We start from the raw sequence: 19,220 nt of genomic DNA on the forward strand, positions 1-19,220 counted from the left end.
TGAGTCTGGTTTTCATGCATTGTAAGTGTTTGAATCTCTGGGGATCTTTAATATTTGTTGCCGGCGGTCTTTAAGTTTGTTTGGGCAAGGAGACAATCTGGTCAGACCCCATTGGGCTCCCCCCAATTCCCATTCTGGATCTCTGGGAAGCATTGAGGTTAGGGATATCAGAGTGAGAAGATTGGAGTTTGAGGCCAGAAAAGTCCCTGGCCGTAGAGCTACTGAGTTTAATCGACGTATGCCTTCGAATTACAGCGATTGGATGTGTTCGAAATACCATTATAAAAACTTTGGCTCGCGCAATGTCTGTAGGAAATGCTCAGGACCTAAGAATAAACTGGCTCCAGCCATGGTTTGGGGACCTAAAGATGGTCCCCCTCAGGCTTCTGTTCATGATGACCTCCCGGCTCTTGATATTCCAGCCAGCCTGGTGGAGGAAAGGAAAAAGAACCTTAAGAGTTGCCTCATTGGGAGCTTGAAGTCTGGATCCTGGCTGTTGGAAGATGTTTGGGAGTGGGCTAGAAGATGTTGGGGTCTATCTGATCTGCAAAAGCCTTATTCCATCAACTCAGTGGACATCTTATTTTGCTTTGAGTCAGAATCCCAGGCCACTTCCATTCTTAGGCATGGAGGTGATGCCCTGGGGGATACCCCTCTTCTCTTCAACCTTGGTTCCCGGCATATAACACGGGTGCTAGAACCATAAGGATCAGATTCTATGATACCCCCCTCCATGCTTGTTCCACGTCAACTGTGGAGATCCTTGGTCAACACTTGGGCCAGGTGATTCAGACCCAGCTTTTTGGCAACCATGACCATTGTATGGCTTTTGCCTCGGTTCTGGTCATGACTCCCCTTTGAAAAACTATCCCCTCCTTTATCAACCTAAGAATAGATTCCAACATTTATTCAATAAGAGTTAAGGTGATTTCCAAAGATAGTATTAATAGCCTGGCGATGTCGGTGGTGGGGGAATCAAGTAGTAAAGATAATTCGGTTTCTTTTGAGGGCCCCAGTATGCAGGCCTCCGACAATGAGTCGCTGGCGATGGTTGTTCCACCCGAAAAGGGGGCAGATGTTAATCCCGAGGGTTGTGATAGTGGCAGGGAGCCGTTGGTGGGTCCCTCTTTGAATTTCTAATTGCCCAACTCCTCGCCTATTCCAGCAGACAACAATTCGTCTAGATTGTCAAAGAGCAGAGTCGCTGCTGTGAGTGGGAAGTGGGGTCAGTCTGGAGAAGGGACAATGCTAAAATCATTAAATGTGGCAGCACATGGCGAAAGGTAAGGCTTTTCGAAAAGATATTGCTGACAGTTGTACACTGAAGTCGGCAAAGGAGAAAAAGGCCTTAAAAATAAAAAAACAGATTTTATAAGGAGAGTAAGAGTACTAAGGAGAAGCGTCTACGTATTGGGAAAGGTAACATACCACGTAGAGGTACTAACCCGGAAGCACGGTTGCTAGCTACTCGAGCTGGCCTTTCTGTTTTAAAAAGAAAACTCAGAGGCATTTTTAGGAAAGAGGATTACAGGAAGAGAAAACTCGTTTCCGACTCTCAACGGCTTCTTTGAGATTTCGACAACTTCACCGATGCAGCTATGACAGGGAAGGAAGTGAACCCGTTTAGCAACACTTGGAATGTCCAGGATTTTACATTCGAAGTTGGAGATTTAGACCTCCTGGAAGACTTGAGTTACAACGAAAAGCCGGAGAGGAAGGAATCACCCACTCCATGTGAGGTTTCCTTGAGCTCGGTAAAAAAGCGATGGGCTCAGCAAAGGAATGATTCCAGCAGCAGTAAAGGTAACGACCATAGTTCTTCTGAGAAGACAAATGACAAGGAATTGCTTGTGCCCCTCCTCGAACTCTCCATCTTTAGTAAAATCTTAGAGAAGAAAAGGCGCCCCGTAGACGTCTCTGGGAGGAGGAAAAAAGGGCGGTAATTAGGGACCTGGAGAAAATGTGGGATGGCCTGGTTGATGAGCCCATTGTTTCCCGGGACACGCTAGGACTGGAAGTAAATCAGCTGGCCGGGGAGAGTCCAAGACTTAGCGTGGATACTAAAGTTGAGGGTAAAATGATGGCAAATAGTTCAAGAGAAACCGAGGGTTGTTCTCGGAAGAGTTTGATGATTTGTTAACAATGGGTGACGTCTTTGGGATTGGATATGAGGAGGACTTGGAGGCGACTAAAGATATGTTCTTGGCTATGGCAGCAAGAGACTTGGAAGAAAAAGAGGAAAGATCAAAAGAGGCTGAAAAGAAGGCTGGGGAGGGGGTTTTTGATAAGCACACCTGGTGTGAGCTCAGGACGTTAGAACTTTCGTTGGCTCAAGAAAATCTGTTCCCGGGCTTTGGCACAACTGTTTGAAAAGAGTTCTTCTAAGTTACCAGGTAGGTTTGTTAGATGTGTAAATACCGAAAAATTGGGGAGAATAGTTATAGTTTTTGAGTATAGAGGGGTGAGTGTCATGGTTACGTAGCAAAGAGAACGTATTCGATCTATATCCAGAGGAACTACAACTTCAAAGGTTTTGGCTCGAGAGATTATGTCTTTCGCTTAAACTAGAATTAATCTGGATACTCTTCATTGGCTACTTTATCTCTTGGAGTGTGGTGATCTCTCTACAGCTTCAGATTCTGTGTTCTTCTTATGACTGTCTGTTTTAATAGGGTATGGGTTAAGGGTTAAGGCAAGGTTTCAAGACGCAGAAGGTCGCAGTTTGTGCTATAATTGATAGGTTATCACCGGTAGGAAGCGGGGAAGGAAAAGACATATAACTGTAACTGTAATTGTTTACTTTGATGTTTTATCTCGGGTTTGGGTATGCCCGGCCTGGCTTCTTATAATATCATGTAATAGGATGGACTCCTGGTCCCATCTGCCATCTTAATGTTAATAAAATATGTCATTTTTCAAAAAAAATAAAAAAATAATATATATATATATATATATATATATATATATATATATATATATATATATATATATATATATATATATATGCTCGAGTGTACCAACCTTATGGTATGCTCGAGTGCCCAATCACATGTGGGCCCACATTTTTAGGATGATCCAAAGCATTCATTTGAAAGGCCCTTATATAGATGGGGTGTGTACCAAAAATCAGCACCATAGGATCATCCTAACCCATCCATTTGTGGAGGTAAAAATGGACAGACACTGTTTGTCCACAAATCTGCCCATTTTTGTCCTCCACTTTGGAGGGGGTAGGATGATTCAATGGATCTGATTTTTGGGACACACCCTATCTATGATAGGGCCTTGCAAATGAATGCTTTGGATCACCACAAAAAATGTGGGACCCATGTGATTGGGCACTCGAGCGTACCATAAGCTTGGGGTACGCTCGAGCGTATAATCCTTTTCCTATATATATATATATATATATATATATATATAGAGGAAAATGATTGTGAGCTTGAAGCTCATATAGCTTATATGAGCTTGAGGGCCCAAACACATGTGGGCCCACATTGTTAGGATGATCCAAAGCATTCATTTGAAAGACCCTTACATAGATAGGGTGTGTACAAAAAATCAGCTCCATAGGATCATCCTAACCCATCCAAAAGTGGAGGGCAAAATGGACAGACACCGTTTGCCACAAATCTGCCCATTTTTGCCCTCCGCTTTTGGAGGGGTTAGGATGATCCAATGGAGCTGATTTTTGGTACACACCCTATCTATGATGGGGCCTTGCAAATGAATGGTTTGGATCACCACAAAAAATGTGGGACCCATGTGTTTTGGCCCTCAAGCTCATATAAGCTATATGAGCTTCAAGCTCACAATCATTTTCCTCATATATATATATATATATATAGCAGAAGAGAACAGAGAGAATTATTTGAATTTCTCCCAAAATTCTATGAGAATTACACATCACTTTTTTTGACTTTTTTTAACAAGGCACATTCAACCCACATATTTTCAATCCTACGCCCTCCTTTATGCTTTTTAACAAAGGCACCCATTAAAGCCACATAATTTCAATCCTACTCCCCTCTCTGCTTTTTTCATAAAAAAAGTGGACAAAGTCATGGTGGCGTTTTTGTTTTTGCAAACATTACGGATTGGGTGCATATGTTACATAATACTACGGATTTTTGTTAACATATTACATAATAATACGGATTCAGGACACTTTCAAAATATTGACGAATTCCGGGTACCTTAAGAGGAACAACATATGATGGAAACCTCTATAGATTGGAGGGCTAGGATCAGCCTATGGAAATGATTTTATGGGCACAACCTTTGTCTGTTGTGTTCCATCACATGGACGGTTTGGATCAACCTATGATGTGGTCCGTACAGTTCTTTGTCGGCCCGTGCATCGCACGGGGTTTTTCACTAGTATATATATATATATATATATATATATATAGTAACTACCTTGCTCGCCATATCGCCAAAGCTTGCAAAACTTCGATGACAACATTCCTCGATTGGTCCTAAAGCATCCAGAGCGTCCTTTTCAGAATAGTAAGCCTGAATGAATCACATAAAAAAAAATGTAGCTCGATAGATGCTGAAATTCTTTCCTCATCTGCGACTACGAACGGCATTCATCTCTCCTTTGTTGAACGCCTCTACCTGAATACCCTTGCCCAGTGTTTAAAAACGCGGTTTCAACGCGGAACGCGGCCGAAGAAAATCCTTGTCGACTCGGCGCGGACGCGGTTGACACGGCTAAGTCAGATTAGTCGTAATTTTTATAAAAATAAATAAAAAAATTCAAAAAAATAGAAATAATGTAAAAATAAGTATTAAAGTATCATTAGTAACTAAATCATTAGTGAAATGGATCATATTTTTCTATAAAAAAAATTAAGGGAAATGATATCAGCGCCAAAGTGTTTTGATAAACATGCGCTCCATTTGTCTGTCGTGTAGTATTTAAAGGGATGTCAGTGGATATTAGGGTTCTCAAAAAGCTCTTAAAGCCCTTTAAATACTACACGACAGAGCGCATGTTTATCAAAACACTTTGGCGCAAATATCATTTTCCAAAATTAATACATTACATTTGACAAATATGCAGTTGTCAATGTATCAGAGGATTAGGATCGTCTTACGATAATGATTTTTTGGCACAACCTATTTACGTTGTGGCCCACCAAATGGACAGTTTGGTTCATCCTATGGCATAAGCCATGAAAAAAATACACCATATAAAATTATAAACAGAGTTGCATCGAAAAGGGATCATCCAAAAGTTTTACACCATATAAAGTTATAAATATTGAAATGAATTTTTGAGCAAAACCCACTGACGCTGCCTCCTATCAAATGGACGGCTTAGATGATCAAACCAAGTAAAATAGATATAATAAGGGATCATCCAACGGTTTGGATTATCCAACTTTAAAAGTTTAATTGCAGCTAACTTTTTCTTAGAAAAATGGGTTTTCAACTTTTGCATAGAAAATGGGTAGCCGCCCAGTACACCTATGCCTGCGTGAAATAAATGCCATTAGTGTTTCTTGGAAGCCTGAATCCCACATGGCATTACCTCATTGGATGGCTATACATACATAGCTCAATTTGTCTAAAACAAAAGAGGTGAATTCAATCCATTTTGAAACGTTGCATCAATATTTTACTCCATCCACTGATTTTTTATGGGCCCATTAGTTAACATGTGATTTTTTAGCATTTGCTGGATACACCAAATCCAAAAAATAGAGAAAGAATAAAGAAAATAAAGTGTCACCATCGGATGTAGAAGAGCATTTAAATGGGTCTCTTACTCTCTGTCAAAGCAATTTTGAATTTTTTCCCTTTTTTTATCAACTGATATTTTAGTGATATATCCAACGTATATTACTTGAAAAACCACTTCGTGTTTGAATCGGCTTGACTCGGCTCGGACTCGCCGAGTCCGCGACTCAGAAACGCGGTCGGCACGAATCTGCGTCGACTCGGCAGAGTTCCGAGCCGAGTCAACGCGTTTTTAAACACTGCCATTGCCCTTATTCTTGTATATGATTCTCATCCCATATTTTCTGAAGGTCTGAGAGTTGAGAGTTTAGACGCACATTACATTTACCAGTAATTTAGCTGAATTTATGCAATTCTTGATGCATTTTGGAGCTGATACTAAGATATCACCTAGGCTTGTCATTGGGTTAGTATAGAGACATAATTGCTGATGACTAATGTGTTACCAAATTGGAGGATTTGTTGATGTGTGTAGGCTCCAATTTCATGGTGTTTTTTATTGGTACTCAACATCATATCTATGCTAATTATTGGATGATGCTGTCAGGTGCTTCTACGAGGGTTGCGATTTATATTGACTGATTTCTTTCATGAAACCTGTTTTTAGTTGGCTGTGTTCTCTCTCTCTCTGTGTGTGTGTGTGTGTGTGTGTGTGTGTGTGTGTGTGTGTGTGTGTGTGTGTATTATTCTGAGATAATTTTGTAATCAATTGCTGCAGCTACGGCTACTGCAAAAAGTAGCAAAGAGAAAAAGTGATCTTTGTCTTTATGCCGATGAGCTCGGGAAAGGCTTCACCGGGGAGTTGGATTACACTTTAGAGGCTGTAAATGCTTCTGAGTTCTTGGTAATATTTTGTTTGGAGTACCTGAATTTCATTTGCTTTGAGCTATTATGGATTTGCAGTTCTCTTGAACCTCAATCTCTCACTGGTTTCAAGATGATAATGCATAATTGCACTTTTCTCTTCTACAGGAAGCTCATAAGTACTTTCCGTTTATATTTGTTCCAAGAGTATTTAGACATTTGACCAGAAGGAGAGTTTTGACTATGGAGTGGGTGATAGGAGAAAATCCAAATGAATTACTATCGCTATCTCGAGATTCAGGTCATCATAGTCTGGGTTATTCAGAGAGGCAACGACTGGAGGCTAAAACACATCTTCTTGATCTGGTATATACCAACTAATGATTGCATGCACCTAGTATCTGAAAGCTTTCTTTTTCAGTAGAGATATTCTGTAAGTAGAACTGGATGCAACTTCATCTGACCTCTAGTTTTCTCTCCATCTAGGGCTCGTTTATTCCTCGTGTGCAATTTTGTATCTTTTTATATTTGCTAGGATGTCAGTTCTCATATGCATGTGGACCGGTGTACGATCGTAGATATCTGTGGACATGGACATCTGCATGTATCCCTATGAAAACTTAATATCTTTCTTTTGTATCATACAGAGGATGTCATACTGCATGTATTATTATGAAAACAGTCGAGTGTCTAAAGAAAGAACCTCTACCGCAATCCCACTGGCTTGTTTGTTCTTCCTCCCGTTCTTCTACTGCCCGAAATGAAATAGGAAGACTTAATCGCTCGATGAAAAAAGGGGCTAGGCTAATATACCGATCACTTTCACCGAAGCGACGAGACCTTGAAAGCTGCCTTTTTCAAGTGTTAGTAGCGGGATGTTCTGTCAACCGGGAAAGGTTTTTGGTGACTTGATCGATCGGCTGCAGCATGGCTACTGCTAATCGCGCCGCCATCAGTGTCCTAGGCCGCGTCAAAGTCTGCACAGGCTTGGCACGCTCCAGGGTTAGGACTGCAACTGTGCATGGTTCCAGATTACAGGACTTGATTCTTGGTCACGGCAGGGTTTGCAACTATCGGAAAAAGCTCCTCTTTGATAGCGGTCATAATGGGGTTAAAAAAGGATCTGATCATAGATAGAGACTGAAAGCAGTGCGGGGCTTGGCGTGGATGTACCCAAGTGGATCAAGGCAGTGGATTGTGAATCCACCACGCGCGGGTTTCACTTATTAATAGGGCATGCGAGGCTCTAATAAGGACGTTTAAATGTTTGTGTGAGATGCTTGATTAGAGCTTTATCATGTAACTGGGTGCTGCTTTTTGTGTGGGATGCTTGATTAGAGCTTTATCATTCTTGAAATATCAAATGTTTCTTCTAGTGCGACATTTTTAGAACAGTTTTCCGTGCCTTTCTTCAAACTCTTTCAAGATTCCAGTTTGAAGCCTAGTTGAGGAATCAGTTACTTGCACTATATTCTTGAAATATCAGTTACTTGCACAGTTTTCCGTTCCTTTCTTCAAACTCTTGCACTGTTTTTTAGTGTTTCTTGTTTGATTAACATCTTATTCTCAAATGAGGATGGATTGGAAAAAATATTTATTCCTTTTTTAGTTTTTGAGCTACTTATTATTCTTATTGTTTTATTCTGATTAGTGATCAACTTTACTGAGATTGTCATAAAAAAAACTTTACTGAGATTGTCCAAAGCGCAAATAATCCCCGAGATATGTATTATGCACATTCTCTGGGCTCTGGCATGGGTATTTTGACCTCGTTTAAATTCTTGTAGAACATAGCAAATAAAGACATCCAAGCTTCTTGATAAATCCAATGACTTCTCAATTGTGTTCGTTGACCGCCAGGGAGCTGAATGTTTCTTTAATGCACATGATACCTCCCTTTTTAACCCAGAATTTATCTAGGAATCCGGGGCGACACCTTAAATTCTATTGATATAAGAAAACAGTAGAAGAGGGGGGCATACCACCATCCCTGTGAATTCAAAAAAACTTTCAAGCTTACTTACATCGAATACTTGGTATTCCCAGAGCATCACATTTAGCTGCACCTTTTTCTCTATTAGGAAGCTCTCCAAAATTTGAAGACATTATTTCATTTATTGTCTCAAGCATGATTGGCTGAAGGATCGGCAACTTGATTTACCTCTGGGGGCATGAGACATCCGCGGTTTTAGCTCAACTATAAGCGATATAAGATCCTGGTAGTAAAATTTTATGGCCGATCCAAATCTTTTCAAATCCCAGCGCTTTGCAGTATCTTAAGCTGTCCAACATGCTTCTTGCTTTTGCGTGCATGTTAGTTGCAGTATTGTAATAATGAGAAAAAGCGAAGACTATATACCACAATAGTTTCTCATAACTTCCCAATCACCAATCACCAATCACCAATCACACCAGGGCTGCCTTTGGAAGCCCCATCCGTGTTTAGCTTGATCTTACCTCCATACCTTACCTTAATAGGATTTGGTGTATATAATGGGCTGAAATTCTCATGTTTAGAGGTTGGTTTGAATAGCTGATGCGAGCAGGTTCAGATTTCAACAATATAGGGCTGAGGGACTGTATGTGCATGTCTCTTCCAAATGACCATCGAGTTAAAGAAACCTTACTCTAACAAAATACATGCTTTGGATTCATTTGAATATTTGAAACCCGCTAGGCCAAAAAAGCTGATTTCACTTCCTCTCTGCTATCTCTAAACACCCATTCATACTAGCAGCCACATCACAGATTGTTCAAATAACTCTGATCGAAATTAAGCTTGATAGGGCCTTCTTGTGGAGATTACCATTAAGTGGCTACCTTGCCCCTTGCTAAATGGCCTTAAGCCACTTCAACCACCTACTAATCAAGTCTTGAAACGTGATGCCCCTAAACTCCTTCCTCAATGCTCAAAACCCTACCGGAGTCTTGATTTCTTCTGCTAGTCTTGGCCTTGATGAAATTTTATTATTACTGATTCTTCCACTCTCCTTCCAAGTTACCCGCAAGATCAAGGGAGGGCAAGCCTCTAAAGAATATATGCCAATCTGATTGCCCTGCACCCTTGAAGTTCTGTGATGGTTTGTGGGACTCCCCACAACATATCAAAAAGGTTAAGTGTTCCAAATCCTTCTGACTTTGTGCAAAAGGTTGGGTAACTTATTCAAACCTTTTATGTTCTTATTTCATTTCTACAGTCTTCATTTTCAAGACTGTCTATTTCACATAACCCAGTGTACTTGATGTTGAACAATCAAGCTGTATGTCTATATTTTCATAGAAGTCTCTATTAGATGTTTACAAGGCCTATTTGGTTTTCATTTTGCTTGCTTTTTCTGTAATATTATCCTTATTTTTTTTCACCTGATTAATAATTCTCTTCCTGAAGCTGATTACTCTGTGACCTTTGATGTTGAACAATCAAGCTGTATGTCACATAACCCAGTGTACTTGAGTTGAACAATCAAGCTGTATGTCTATATTTTCATAGAAGTCTCTATTAGATGTTTACAAGGCCTATTTGGTTTTCATTTTGCTTGCTTTTTCTGTAATATTATTCTTATTTTTTTTCACCTGATTAATAATTCTCTTCCTGAAGCTGATTACTCTGTGACCTTTGGTGTTTTGATTTCAAGGTTAACAAAGGAGTGGAAGCAACACTTGTTCAACTCCTGGAAACCGGCCTATTGCATGCTGATCCTCATCCTGGGAACTTGCTTTATACGTCTTCAGGGCAAATTGGGTAACCTCAATGACCTTTTCTCCATGAGATTGATAGTTTTTACTTTGTAATTTTGCAACTGACAGAATCATGAAATAGATTTTTTCCAGAAACATCTTTCAGATATATTATTTGAGATCAGAAGTTAAAATCATATGATGTCTGCTTGTTAGGTTTCTTGATTTTGGTTTACTTTGTCGGATGAAGAGGAAACATCAGTTTGCTATGCTTGCATCGATATTACACATTGTAAATGGGGACTGGGCTGGCCTTGTTTATGATTTGACTGAAATGGATGTTGTGATGCGGGGAACTAATATCCGCCGTGTGACCATGGTGCGTGCCTATTATCATTCTTTCTCTTTGCATAATTCTTCAAATATTTATGTGGTGGCTGGATGTAATTGTTTGCTCAGTAGAATATTGAAGCATGTTTGAGCACTGTTCTGTATTAGTTGATTATAATATCTAGAGCTGAGGGTGTTCTCATTCTGCTGCCTGTGAAATAATATTTGAGGTCGTAAGCTTCATCTAACGTTTGAGTTGAAATACTCAGGAACTGGAAGAAGCCTTGGGAGAGGTAGTCTTTAAAGATGGAATTCCTGATATCAAGTTCAGCAGGGTCAGTTTCCTTGTTCTGCTCCACTAGTTGCTATTCTGATGTCGCTTTGGACATTATCCATGTTCATTATATTTCATATTTTGGCCACATTGCATATAATTACAATGTCTGTTTCCGTGGATAAAGTTACAAAGGTATTTATTTGTGTTTTCTATTTGAGAGTTCTTTTCCTGTCTAGGCATACATGTTATCGTTTATTGATCTTGCTCTAATGACCTCTCTCTTATATCATCCTCACATGCTGCTTACAATGAAATTTCACTTTGGGCCGGTCATTAATATAGTTACTTTGTTTATTATTTCTCCTGGTGTTGTGCATTCAGGTCTTTATTTATAAAATGTTGTGCTTCAAAAATGGTTTTTCTAAATCACATTGGTAGTCGATTCGCTCCTTTTTTGCTTTAGTCATGAGCATGACTGTCACTGTGCATCAAATAGCCATCAGAGCCCAATGTAGGCCTTAAATAAAGCATCAATAGAAAAAAGTTGAAGGCACCCGACCTTATGATTATAGCTTGGAAATCATTGCTCTGAAATATGCTATTGTGGAAGATCATCATGATAAATTCATGCAGATATCCACAAAAAGGGAAAGCATATTGATGTGATGCCATACCGGCCTGTTGATTTAGCAAATATGACTGTCAGATATAGAGGGGTTGAGAACGGCCCCTCTTTTAGGCCATTGGTAGTGGCGAATAACTCCCTTATTGTCATTTACTTGTTACACAAAAAACAGGTACTTCATCAAGGAGGATGGATAAGATCCAAAATAAGATTTTAGATATTTGCTCTCAGACAGCTGCTCCAGATTTCTCTCTTAAGGTCTTAGGCAAGGCTTTCTGACCGAAATACCTGTCACATGACACAACCATTTCTAACAGTCTATTTTCCTTTCTAGTGCTGTTGTTTCCTTTATCATTTTTCCTATCAGTTTTGAAACCAAGAACGTAAGTAGCAACTGCGGATGGAATATGAAGCTTTATTTAAATGCAATATGTGGATCATGACCAATATAAATAAAACTGTATTGGCAATAATTTGATTGCTCCTTGTTGTTGAGGATAGATATTTGAAGGATATGTGATAAGGAAAAGAAATTAACACAGAATTTTGATCTTCACTTTTACTATTTAAATATTAAAAGAATTGATTTCTCTTATGTTAAATATTCACTTGTGTTACATACTTGTGAAACAAACTAAGTGTTCAGGCTACTCCCATTCAGTTGCCGCTGTAAGTTTATAAAAATTATATGAGGGGATCTAAATGCCAAAGCTAATATATTTGTGTTTTTAATATATATGCCATGCTTGCATTTTATCTTATCATTGTGTCTGGTGAAGAAACCTTTGAATGGGAAACTGTCATATAAGATAATTTATACAGGTCCTGAGGTGTATAGCCTATATGTTTGATCCCTTTTCGCTTGTTCTTTAGTTAATTAAGCATGCCATTTGTAAACTGAACTGTTTCTTTTTCCGTCTTGGACTTGTGTTATCTCTTATTGCTTGGACCTTAGGTCTGGCTGACTTCTGTATTTATCTTTGAAGGTTCTTGGCAAAATTTGGATGGTAGCCCTAAAATATAATTTTCGTATGCCGCCGTACTATACACTAGTTTTACGCTCTTTGGCTTCATTGGAAGGTAAGATACATGATATTTCATGCTGTGTAGTTTTATTTTTGTTTGTTGTGCATGTTCTATCTGTAAAAATTGTAAGGAAATCTATGTCATGTAAAGTTGACATGATTTATTCACTTCAATTATTTATTTCCATATAAGATACATAACATTTCATGCTATGTGTAGTTTTATATTTGCTTGTTGTGCCTGTTCTATCTGTAAGAAGGAAATCCATATCTTGTAAAGTTCACTTGATTAATTTACTTCAATTATGATAATTTTAAATTTTATCCATATAATCAGCATTAAACTATATGATCTAGAGAAATTGAAGATTAAATATGTATAATGCATAGTTGTAAGCAAGGAAAAGTGATTAAGATTTTGTTAGTGGCACTGTGAACATGTGTGCCTGATAATACTGTCTGAGATGACAACTACTTAAGTAATGAAGTCTTATTATGTGAAATTATATGGTATCTGGTGCGTTGCCGTGCATAATGAAGCACGGCATAGGGTGGCGCCCTGATTATGCACAGCAATACATGGAAACCATATAAAACTCCTTGTTACGTTATAAATAGTAATACCACGTATCTTACCATGACTATCTCTTGTTTTCAACGTTTGATATTAGCTATTTTGTGATGTTCACGTCCACACATTCGATATTGACGAAATTTTTCATTTTAGTATCTTATGTTCTTCCATATTTGTTTCTCCCCATAATAACCAAAATTGTTGATTTATTTCTCTTGTGGGCTTCATCAGGCTTGGCAGTAGCAACAGATCAAGACTTTAAGACATTTCAAGCTGCATACCCTTATGTTGTTCGTAAACTTCTTACTGATAATTCGGCTGATACAAAGAGAATTTTGCACTCGGTATCCATTTTCCACTGTACCAGACTATGTTTCTTATGTTTAGAAAGCTATAATTTCTCACTCTACAGTTACTTTTAAACTTTTTCCCTAAATACACCTTGAAAAATGATGTACTTTGCCACATGAAATGCTGGTAGCAATATTACTCTTCTTAGTGTTGTTCTTCCATAAATCGATTAGCATTACATTGTTGTTTGTTTAATTTCATTATGCATATTCAGGTAGTATTTAACAAGAAGAAGGAGTTCCAGTGGCAGAAGCTTGCACTCTTTTTAAAAATTGGTGCAACTAGGTGAGCTGATATTTAGGATTCATTGTTCAATAGAATAATATCTTCTGGTGCATACATGAGTCTAGTAGTTGGCCAAACTAAAGTTTTTTACAGAGCATGTGCACCTTGACATATCACAAAACTACCCCTGACTTGATAAACTACAGTAGAACGATTATCCTTCAGCTTTAAGATCTCTCTCTCTCTCTCTCTCTATATATATATATATATATATATATATATATATATATATATATAGAGAGAGAGAGAGAGAGAGAGAGAGAGAGAGAGAGAGTTTCTGAGCTCGAGCTCATATAAGCTTATCTGAGCTCGAGCTCAAAAACTCAAGTGGGCCCACATTTTTGGGGTGATCCAAAGCATTCATTTGAAAGGCTCTTACATGGATAGGGAGTATACAAAAAATCATGTTGTTAGGACCATCCTAACCCATCCAAAAGTGGATGGAAAAATGGACAGATAATGTTTCTTCACGGATGTGCCCAATTTTTCCCTCTACAACTGGAAGGGTTAGGATGATCCTAACCACCCGATTTTTTGTACATACCCTATCTATGAAAGGGCCTTTCAAATGAATGCTTTGGATCACCCCAAAATGTGGGCCCACATGAGTTTCTGAGCTTGAGCTTAGATAAGCTTATCTAAGCTCGAGCTCAGAAACACTTTCCTCAGATATATATATATATATATATATATATATATATATATATATATATATATATATATATATGTGAGGAAAAGGATTGTACGCTCGAGCGTACCAAGCTTATGGTACGCTCCAGTGCCCAATCACATGGGTCCCACATTTTTTGTGGTGATCCAAAGCATTCATTTGCAAGGCCCTATCATAGATAGGGTGTGTACCAAAAATCAGCTCCATTGAATCATCCTAACCCCTCCAAAAGTGGAGGGCAAAAATGGGCAGATTTGTGGACAAACAGTGTCTGTCCATTTTGACCTCCACAAATGGATGGGTTAGGATGATCCTATGGAGCTGATTTTTGGCACACACCCCATCTATGTAAGGGCCTTTGAAATGAATGCTTTGGATCATCCTAACAAAGTGGGCCCACATGTGATTGGGCACTCGAGCGTACCATAAGCTTGGTACACTCGAGCGTACAATCCTTTTCCTCTATATATATATATATATATATATATATATATATATAGAGAGAGAGAGAGAGAGAGAGAGAGAGAGAGAGAGAGAGAGAGAGAGAGAGGTTCCTACACACTTGTGTAGATAAGTTATCTACACACTAGCTTAAAATACAGTGGGGCCCACATTGTTTGGGTGATCCAAACCATTCATTTGAAAGACCCTCACATAGATAGGGTAGCCACAAAAAATCAGATCCATAGGATCATCCTAACCATTCGAACTGTGGAGGCAAAAAATGGACTAATTTGTGAAGGTTTATACACGTCCATTTTACCTCCACAAATTGTAGGGTTGGGATGATCCTATGGATCTGATTTTTTGTGGAGACCCTATCTATGTGAGGGCCTTTCAAATGAATGGTTTGGATCACCTAAACAATGTGGGCCTCCACTGTATTTTAAGCTAGTGTGTAGATAACTTATAACTTATCTACACAAGTGTGTAGGACCCGTTTTCTCTCTCACACACACACACACACACATACACACACACACACATATATATATATATATATATATATATAGAGAGAGAGAGAGAGAGAGAGAGAGAGAGAGAGAGAGAGAGAGAGAGAGAGAGAAAACGGTTCCTACACACATGTGTAGATAAGTTATCTACACACTAGCTTAAAATACAGTCGGGGCCACATTATTTGGGTGATCCAAACCATTCATTTTTAAGGCCCTCACATAGATAGGGTGTCCACAAAAAATCAGATCCATAGGATCATCCTAACCATTCGAACTGTGGAGGCAAAAAATGGACTAATTTGTGAAGGTTTAAAGACATCCATTTTACCTCCACAAATCGTAGGGTTGGGATGATCCTATGGATCTGATTTTTTGTAGACACCCTATCTATGTGAGGGCCTTTAAAATGGATGGCTTGGATCACCCAAACAATGTGGGCCCCCATTGTATTTTAAGCTAGTGTGTAGAGAACTCTCTACACATATGTGTAGGAACCGTATATATATATATATATATATATATATATATATATATATATATATATATATATATATATATATATATATATATATATGAGGAAACTGTTGGTGAGCTTAAGCTCACCAAACTTATGGTGAGCTAGCTTGCCCAATCACATGGGTCCCACATTTTGGGGAGTGATCCAAACCATTCATTTGCAAGGCCTTATCATAGATAGGGGGTGTACCAAAAATCAGCTCCATAGGATCATCCTAACCCCCCCATTTGTGGAGGACAAAAATGGGGCAGATTTGTGTCTGTCCATTTTTGTCCTCCACAAATGGAGGGGTTAGGATGATCCTATGGAGCTGATTTTTGGTACACCCCCCATCTATGTAAGGGACTTTCAAATGAATGGTTTGGATCATCCTAACAAAGTGGGCCCCCATGTGATTGGGCAAGCTAGCTCACCATAAGTTTGGTGAGCTAGCTTGCCCAATCACATGGGTCCCACATTTTGGGGAGTGATCCAAACCATTCATTTGCAAGGCCTTATCATAGACAGGGGGTGTACCAAAAATCAGCTCCATAGGATCATCCTAACCCCTCCATTTGTGGAGGACAAAAATGGGGCAGATTTGTGTCTGTCCATTTTTGTCCTCCACAAATGGAGGGGTTAGGATGATCCTATGGAGCTGATTTTTGGTACATCCCCCATCTATGTAAGGGACTTTCAAATGAATGGTTTGGATCATCCTAACAAAGTGGGCCCCCATGTGATTGGGCAAGCTAGCTCACCAACAGTTTCCTCATATATATATATATATATATATATATATGTGTGTGTGTGTGTGTGTGTGTGTGCGTGCTTGAATAGTACAGTTATAATAATTAGAATTCTCATAGTCTGATCTGTTGATGCCGAAACTTTGATAATTTCGGCCGAGATTTCGGAAAAAAGGTGAATTTTTAAAAAAAATCCGAAATTTGTTTTGTTTTTTTACTTACTTGGCTGAAACTGAAAATTTTCGGTTTTGTTTGTGGCCGAAACCGACACCAAAATTGACATTTAAAACCTTGCTTGAAACTAATCAGGATAAAACATTTGGAACTTGAAGATGGATATCCATCTGCTGCATATTTTTCCGTACTTAGTGTTCTATCTATATTGGCATTGATCATATCATAGCTTGTTATTCAGTACTGTTGGCAATGTCTGTTGTGTGCGACCAATCTTAGTTTCATGCAAAATGCCCACTTCAAGATTAAACTTGTGAAGGGCTTGTGGGTATGACCATGCTTCTAACAGCATTGCAAACGTTGGTGGAGGAGGTTAATAATGGATTTTCTTAGTTGAAACTGTTTAAGGATTTACCTGTAGTAGGGATATCGCCACCAAACCAAATCGGAAAGAAAACATATTTTGGCATCGTCAGATAGATGCTATCTTTTGAACTAAAGAAAGTTCACAGCAGGTGTTTTTCCAGCATGCAATAATATCTACTGTAGAAGCTGTAGTAGACATGCTGCTAAAGACGACATATAAAGCTTTCCTCTATGTTATGATATCGCCATCTCATAAGAGAAGATGGAAGTCACAAAATTGGAACCGTTTTCTGAAACTTTTCTTTCTCCTATTTGAGAATGCTGAATGAAATGCGTATCAAATGACAAGATTTGTTTGTATGGCTTAAATCCTGGGTGGTTGGTGTAGTTATATTGTTTTAATTAGTTACAAAGTTTATATGTCTGTTCTATCAGTGCTTTTCTTATTTGACCTCACATTTGTTAGTGGGCAAGTTTTCACATTTTCTGTTTTTATGTGTGAGGCAGGAAATGCATGCATGGGCTTAATGCATTAGACCCTGATACTCGACCTGAATATACCACAAATGAACCGAATGGTGTGTTTGAAGTTTCACGCTTGATCTTGAGGATTTTACCTTCTAAAAATGGAACTGTTCTCAGAAGACTCTTGATGACAGTGGTGCGTATCCCAAACTACAAATTGATGGCTCTTGTTATCCTGGCTCATGTGAATCATGCAAATTTCTATGCAGTTTTTTTTTCTTTCTGTTTTTTGTTTTTGATCTATGTAACTGTAATTCTTGCAATTTCTCTTTTTCACAAATCAATTACTATTTTTTGTAAGCTATCTTGTTAGGACTTAGGACTAGTGTGCTATTCTCCATATCATTTGTGATTATGATGGTCATATTTCCTGGTTTGAATGCTAATGGTTATTTTTGTAAAATTTGCAGCTGTCCGTACATATGTTACCTAGATACCGATATGGTTATTTTATATTATGAGAATTGCAAGGATCCGATATGCTTTTGTCAGATATGTTTAGGATCCTTACAAATTAGGAAATAGTGATATGTTTCTATTACAAAAATAACAAAATTTTTTGTACCTCCTATGGATTGTAACTGCTGCATGAGGGGACATCTTGTCCCCTTTCATGTAGCTCTTTATGGTTAATAAAAGTCATCTTTCAAAAAAATAAAAAACAAAATTTTTATTTTTATTGCCCAAAAAAATTATGGTTGACTACGTTTTAAAGTTTGATCTCTCATGTTATGACAGAAACTGATGAAGAAGTGCAATATTGAATTAGTCTGATCAAGCATGAATAGTAATGCTAAAACATTCTATGATCAAAATAAGAAGACAATCAAATAAATGGGAATGATATTCCCACGCTCTAAAAGCGCTATCCGCATGCCAAGACTTGTCCTTTTGTGACATCTGACAGGTTGGGGTAGTAATAATTGCCAGGCCCTATCTTTCAAAAATAAAATAAAAAATTGCCCTGCATTATTGGGTAAAACTCAAAACATACGGTAATTGTTAAGTTGGGGTAGTAATATTTAAAAAACAGACAAGAGATCTTGAAGTGTCACAGTGAATCCTTAAGTATCGGAATCCGAGACGTGTCCGGCATAGGTACTTCTCCCATTTAGAAGAATCTATGCCTGTAACAAATGAACAATTGCAGATCATCTTACATGCACAAACATCCTTGTCATCTTGACTAGAACCCTTTATCTTCTAATTTATGTTATCTCGCCATTTTCTTTTTGGGAAGTGATTTATTCCTTTTCTTCCTCAGGGCCACCCCTCTATAGTGTATTTATGACCACTCTTTTTACACTAAAAGGGAGTGCCCCAAGAAGAAAGGGGGGCAAATATATATTTTTTGAAAGTTGACAGATTTCATTAATATTAAGATAGCATTCGGGACCAGTAGTCCCATCCTGCCTGCATTACAAAATATTAAGGTGGACTGGCCGACATTCCGGCACCAGTCCAAAGGAGATAAACAAAGCATTGACACTGGTTTATTTTCATCTCTGTACATGACAAAAACTGTATTCTTTATATCATCTTTTAATCACAAAATATGTACCACCTATGCGTGCTAAGGCCGCCACT

At 38.5% G+C, this 19,220-nt stretch overlaps 1 protein-coding gene across 1 annotated transcript in view; it reads left to right on the forward strand.

Annotated features, from left to right (window-relative positions):
• Window positions 1-19,220, forward strand: part of ATATH8 (Protein kinase superfamily protein) — a 29,343-nt gene that overhangs the window by 8,969 nt on the left and 1,154 nt on the right. The window contains exons 7-15 of the mRNA XM_077371452.1: window positions 6,467-6,592; window positions 6,721-6,918; window positions 10,188-10,294; window positions 10,447-10,609; window positions 10,830-10,895; window positions 12,449-12,542; window positions 13,293-13,405; window positions 13,627-13,697; window positions 17,616-17,769. Of these exons, the coding sequence (XP_077227567.1) occupies window positions 6,467-6,592; window positions 6,721-6,918; window positions 10,188-10,294; window positions 10,447-10,609; window positions 10,830-10,895; window positions 12,449-12,542; window positions 13,293-13,405; window positions 13,627-13,697; window positions 17,616-17,769 (1,092 nt within the window). The remainder of the gene's footprint in view (window positions 1-6,466; window positions 6,593-6,720; window positions 6,919-10,187; window positions 10,295-10,446; window positions 10,610-10,829; window positions 10,896-12,448; window positions 12,543-13,292; window positions 13,406-13,626; window positions 13,698-17,615; window positions 17,770-19,220) is intronic.

The sequence above is a fragment of the Tasmannia lanceolata genome, unplaced genomic scaffold (genome assembly GCF_043159265.1).
Source record: "Tasmannia lanceolata isolate RefF3 unplaced genomic scaffold, GAP_Taslan_0.1 ptg000037l, whole genome shotgun sequence".
Classification (NCBI taxonomy): Eukaryota; Viridiplantae; Streptophyta; class Magnoliopsida; order Canellales; family Winteraceae; genus Tasmannia; species Tasmannia lanceolata.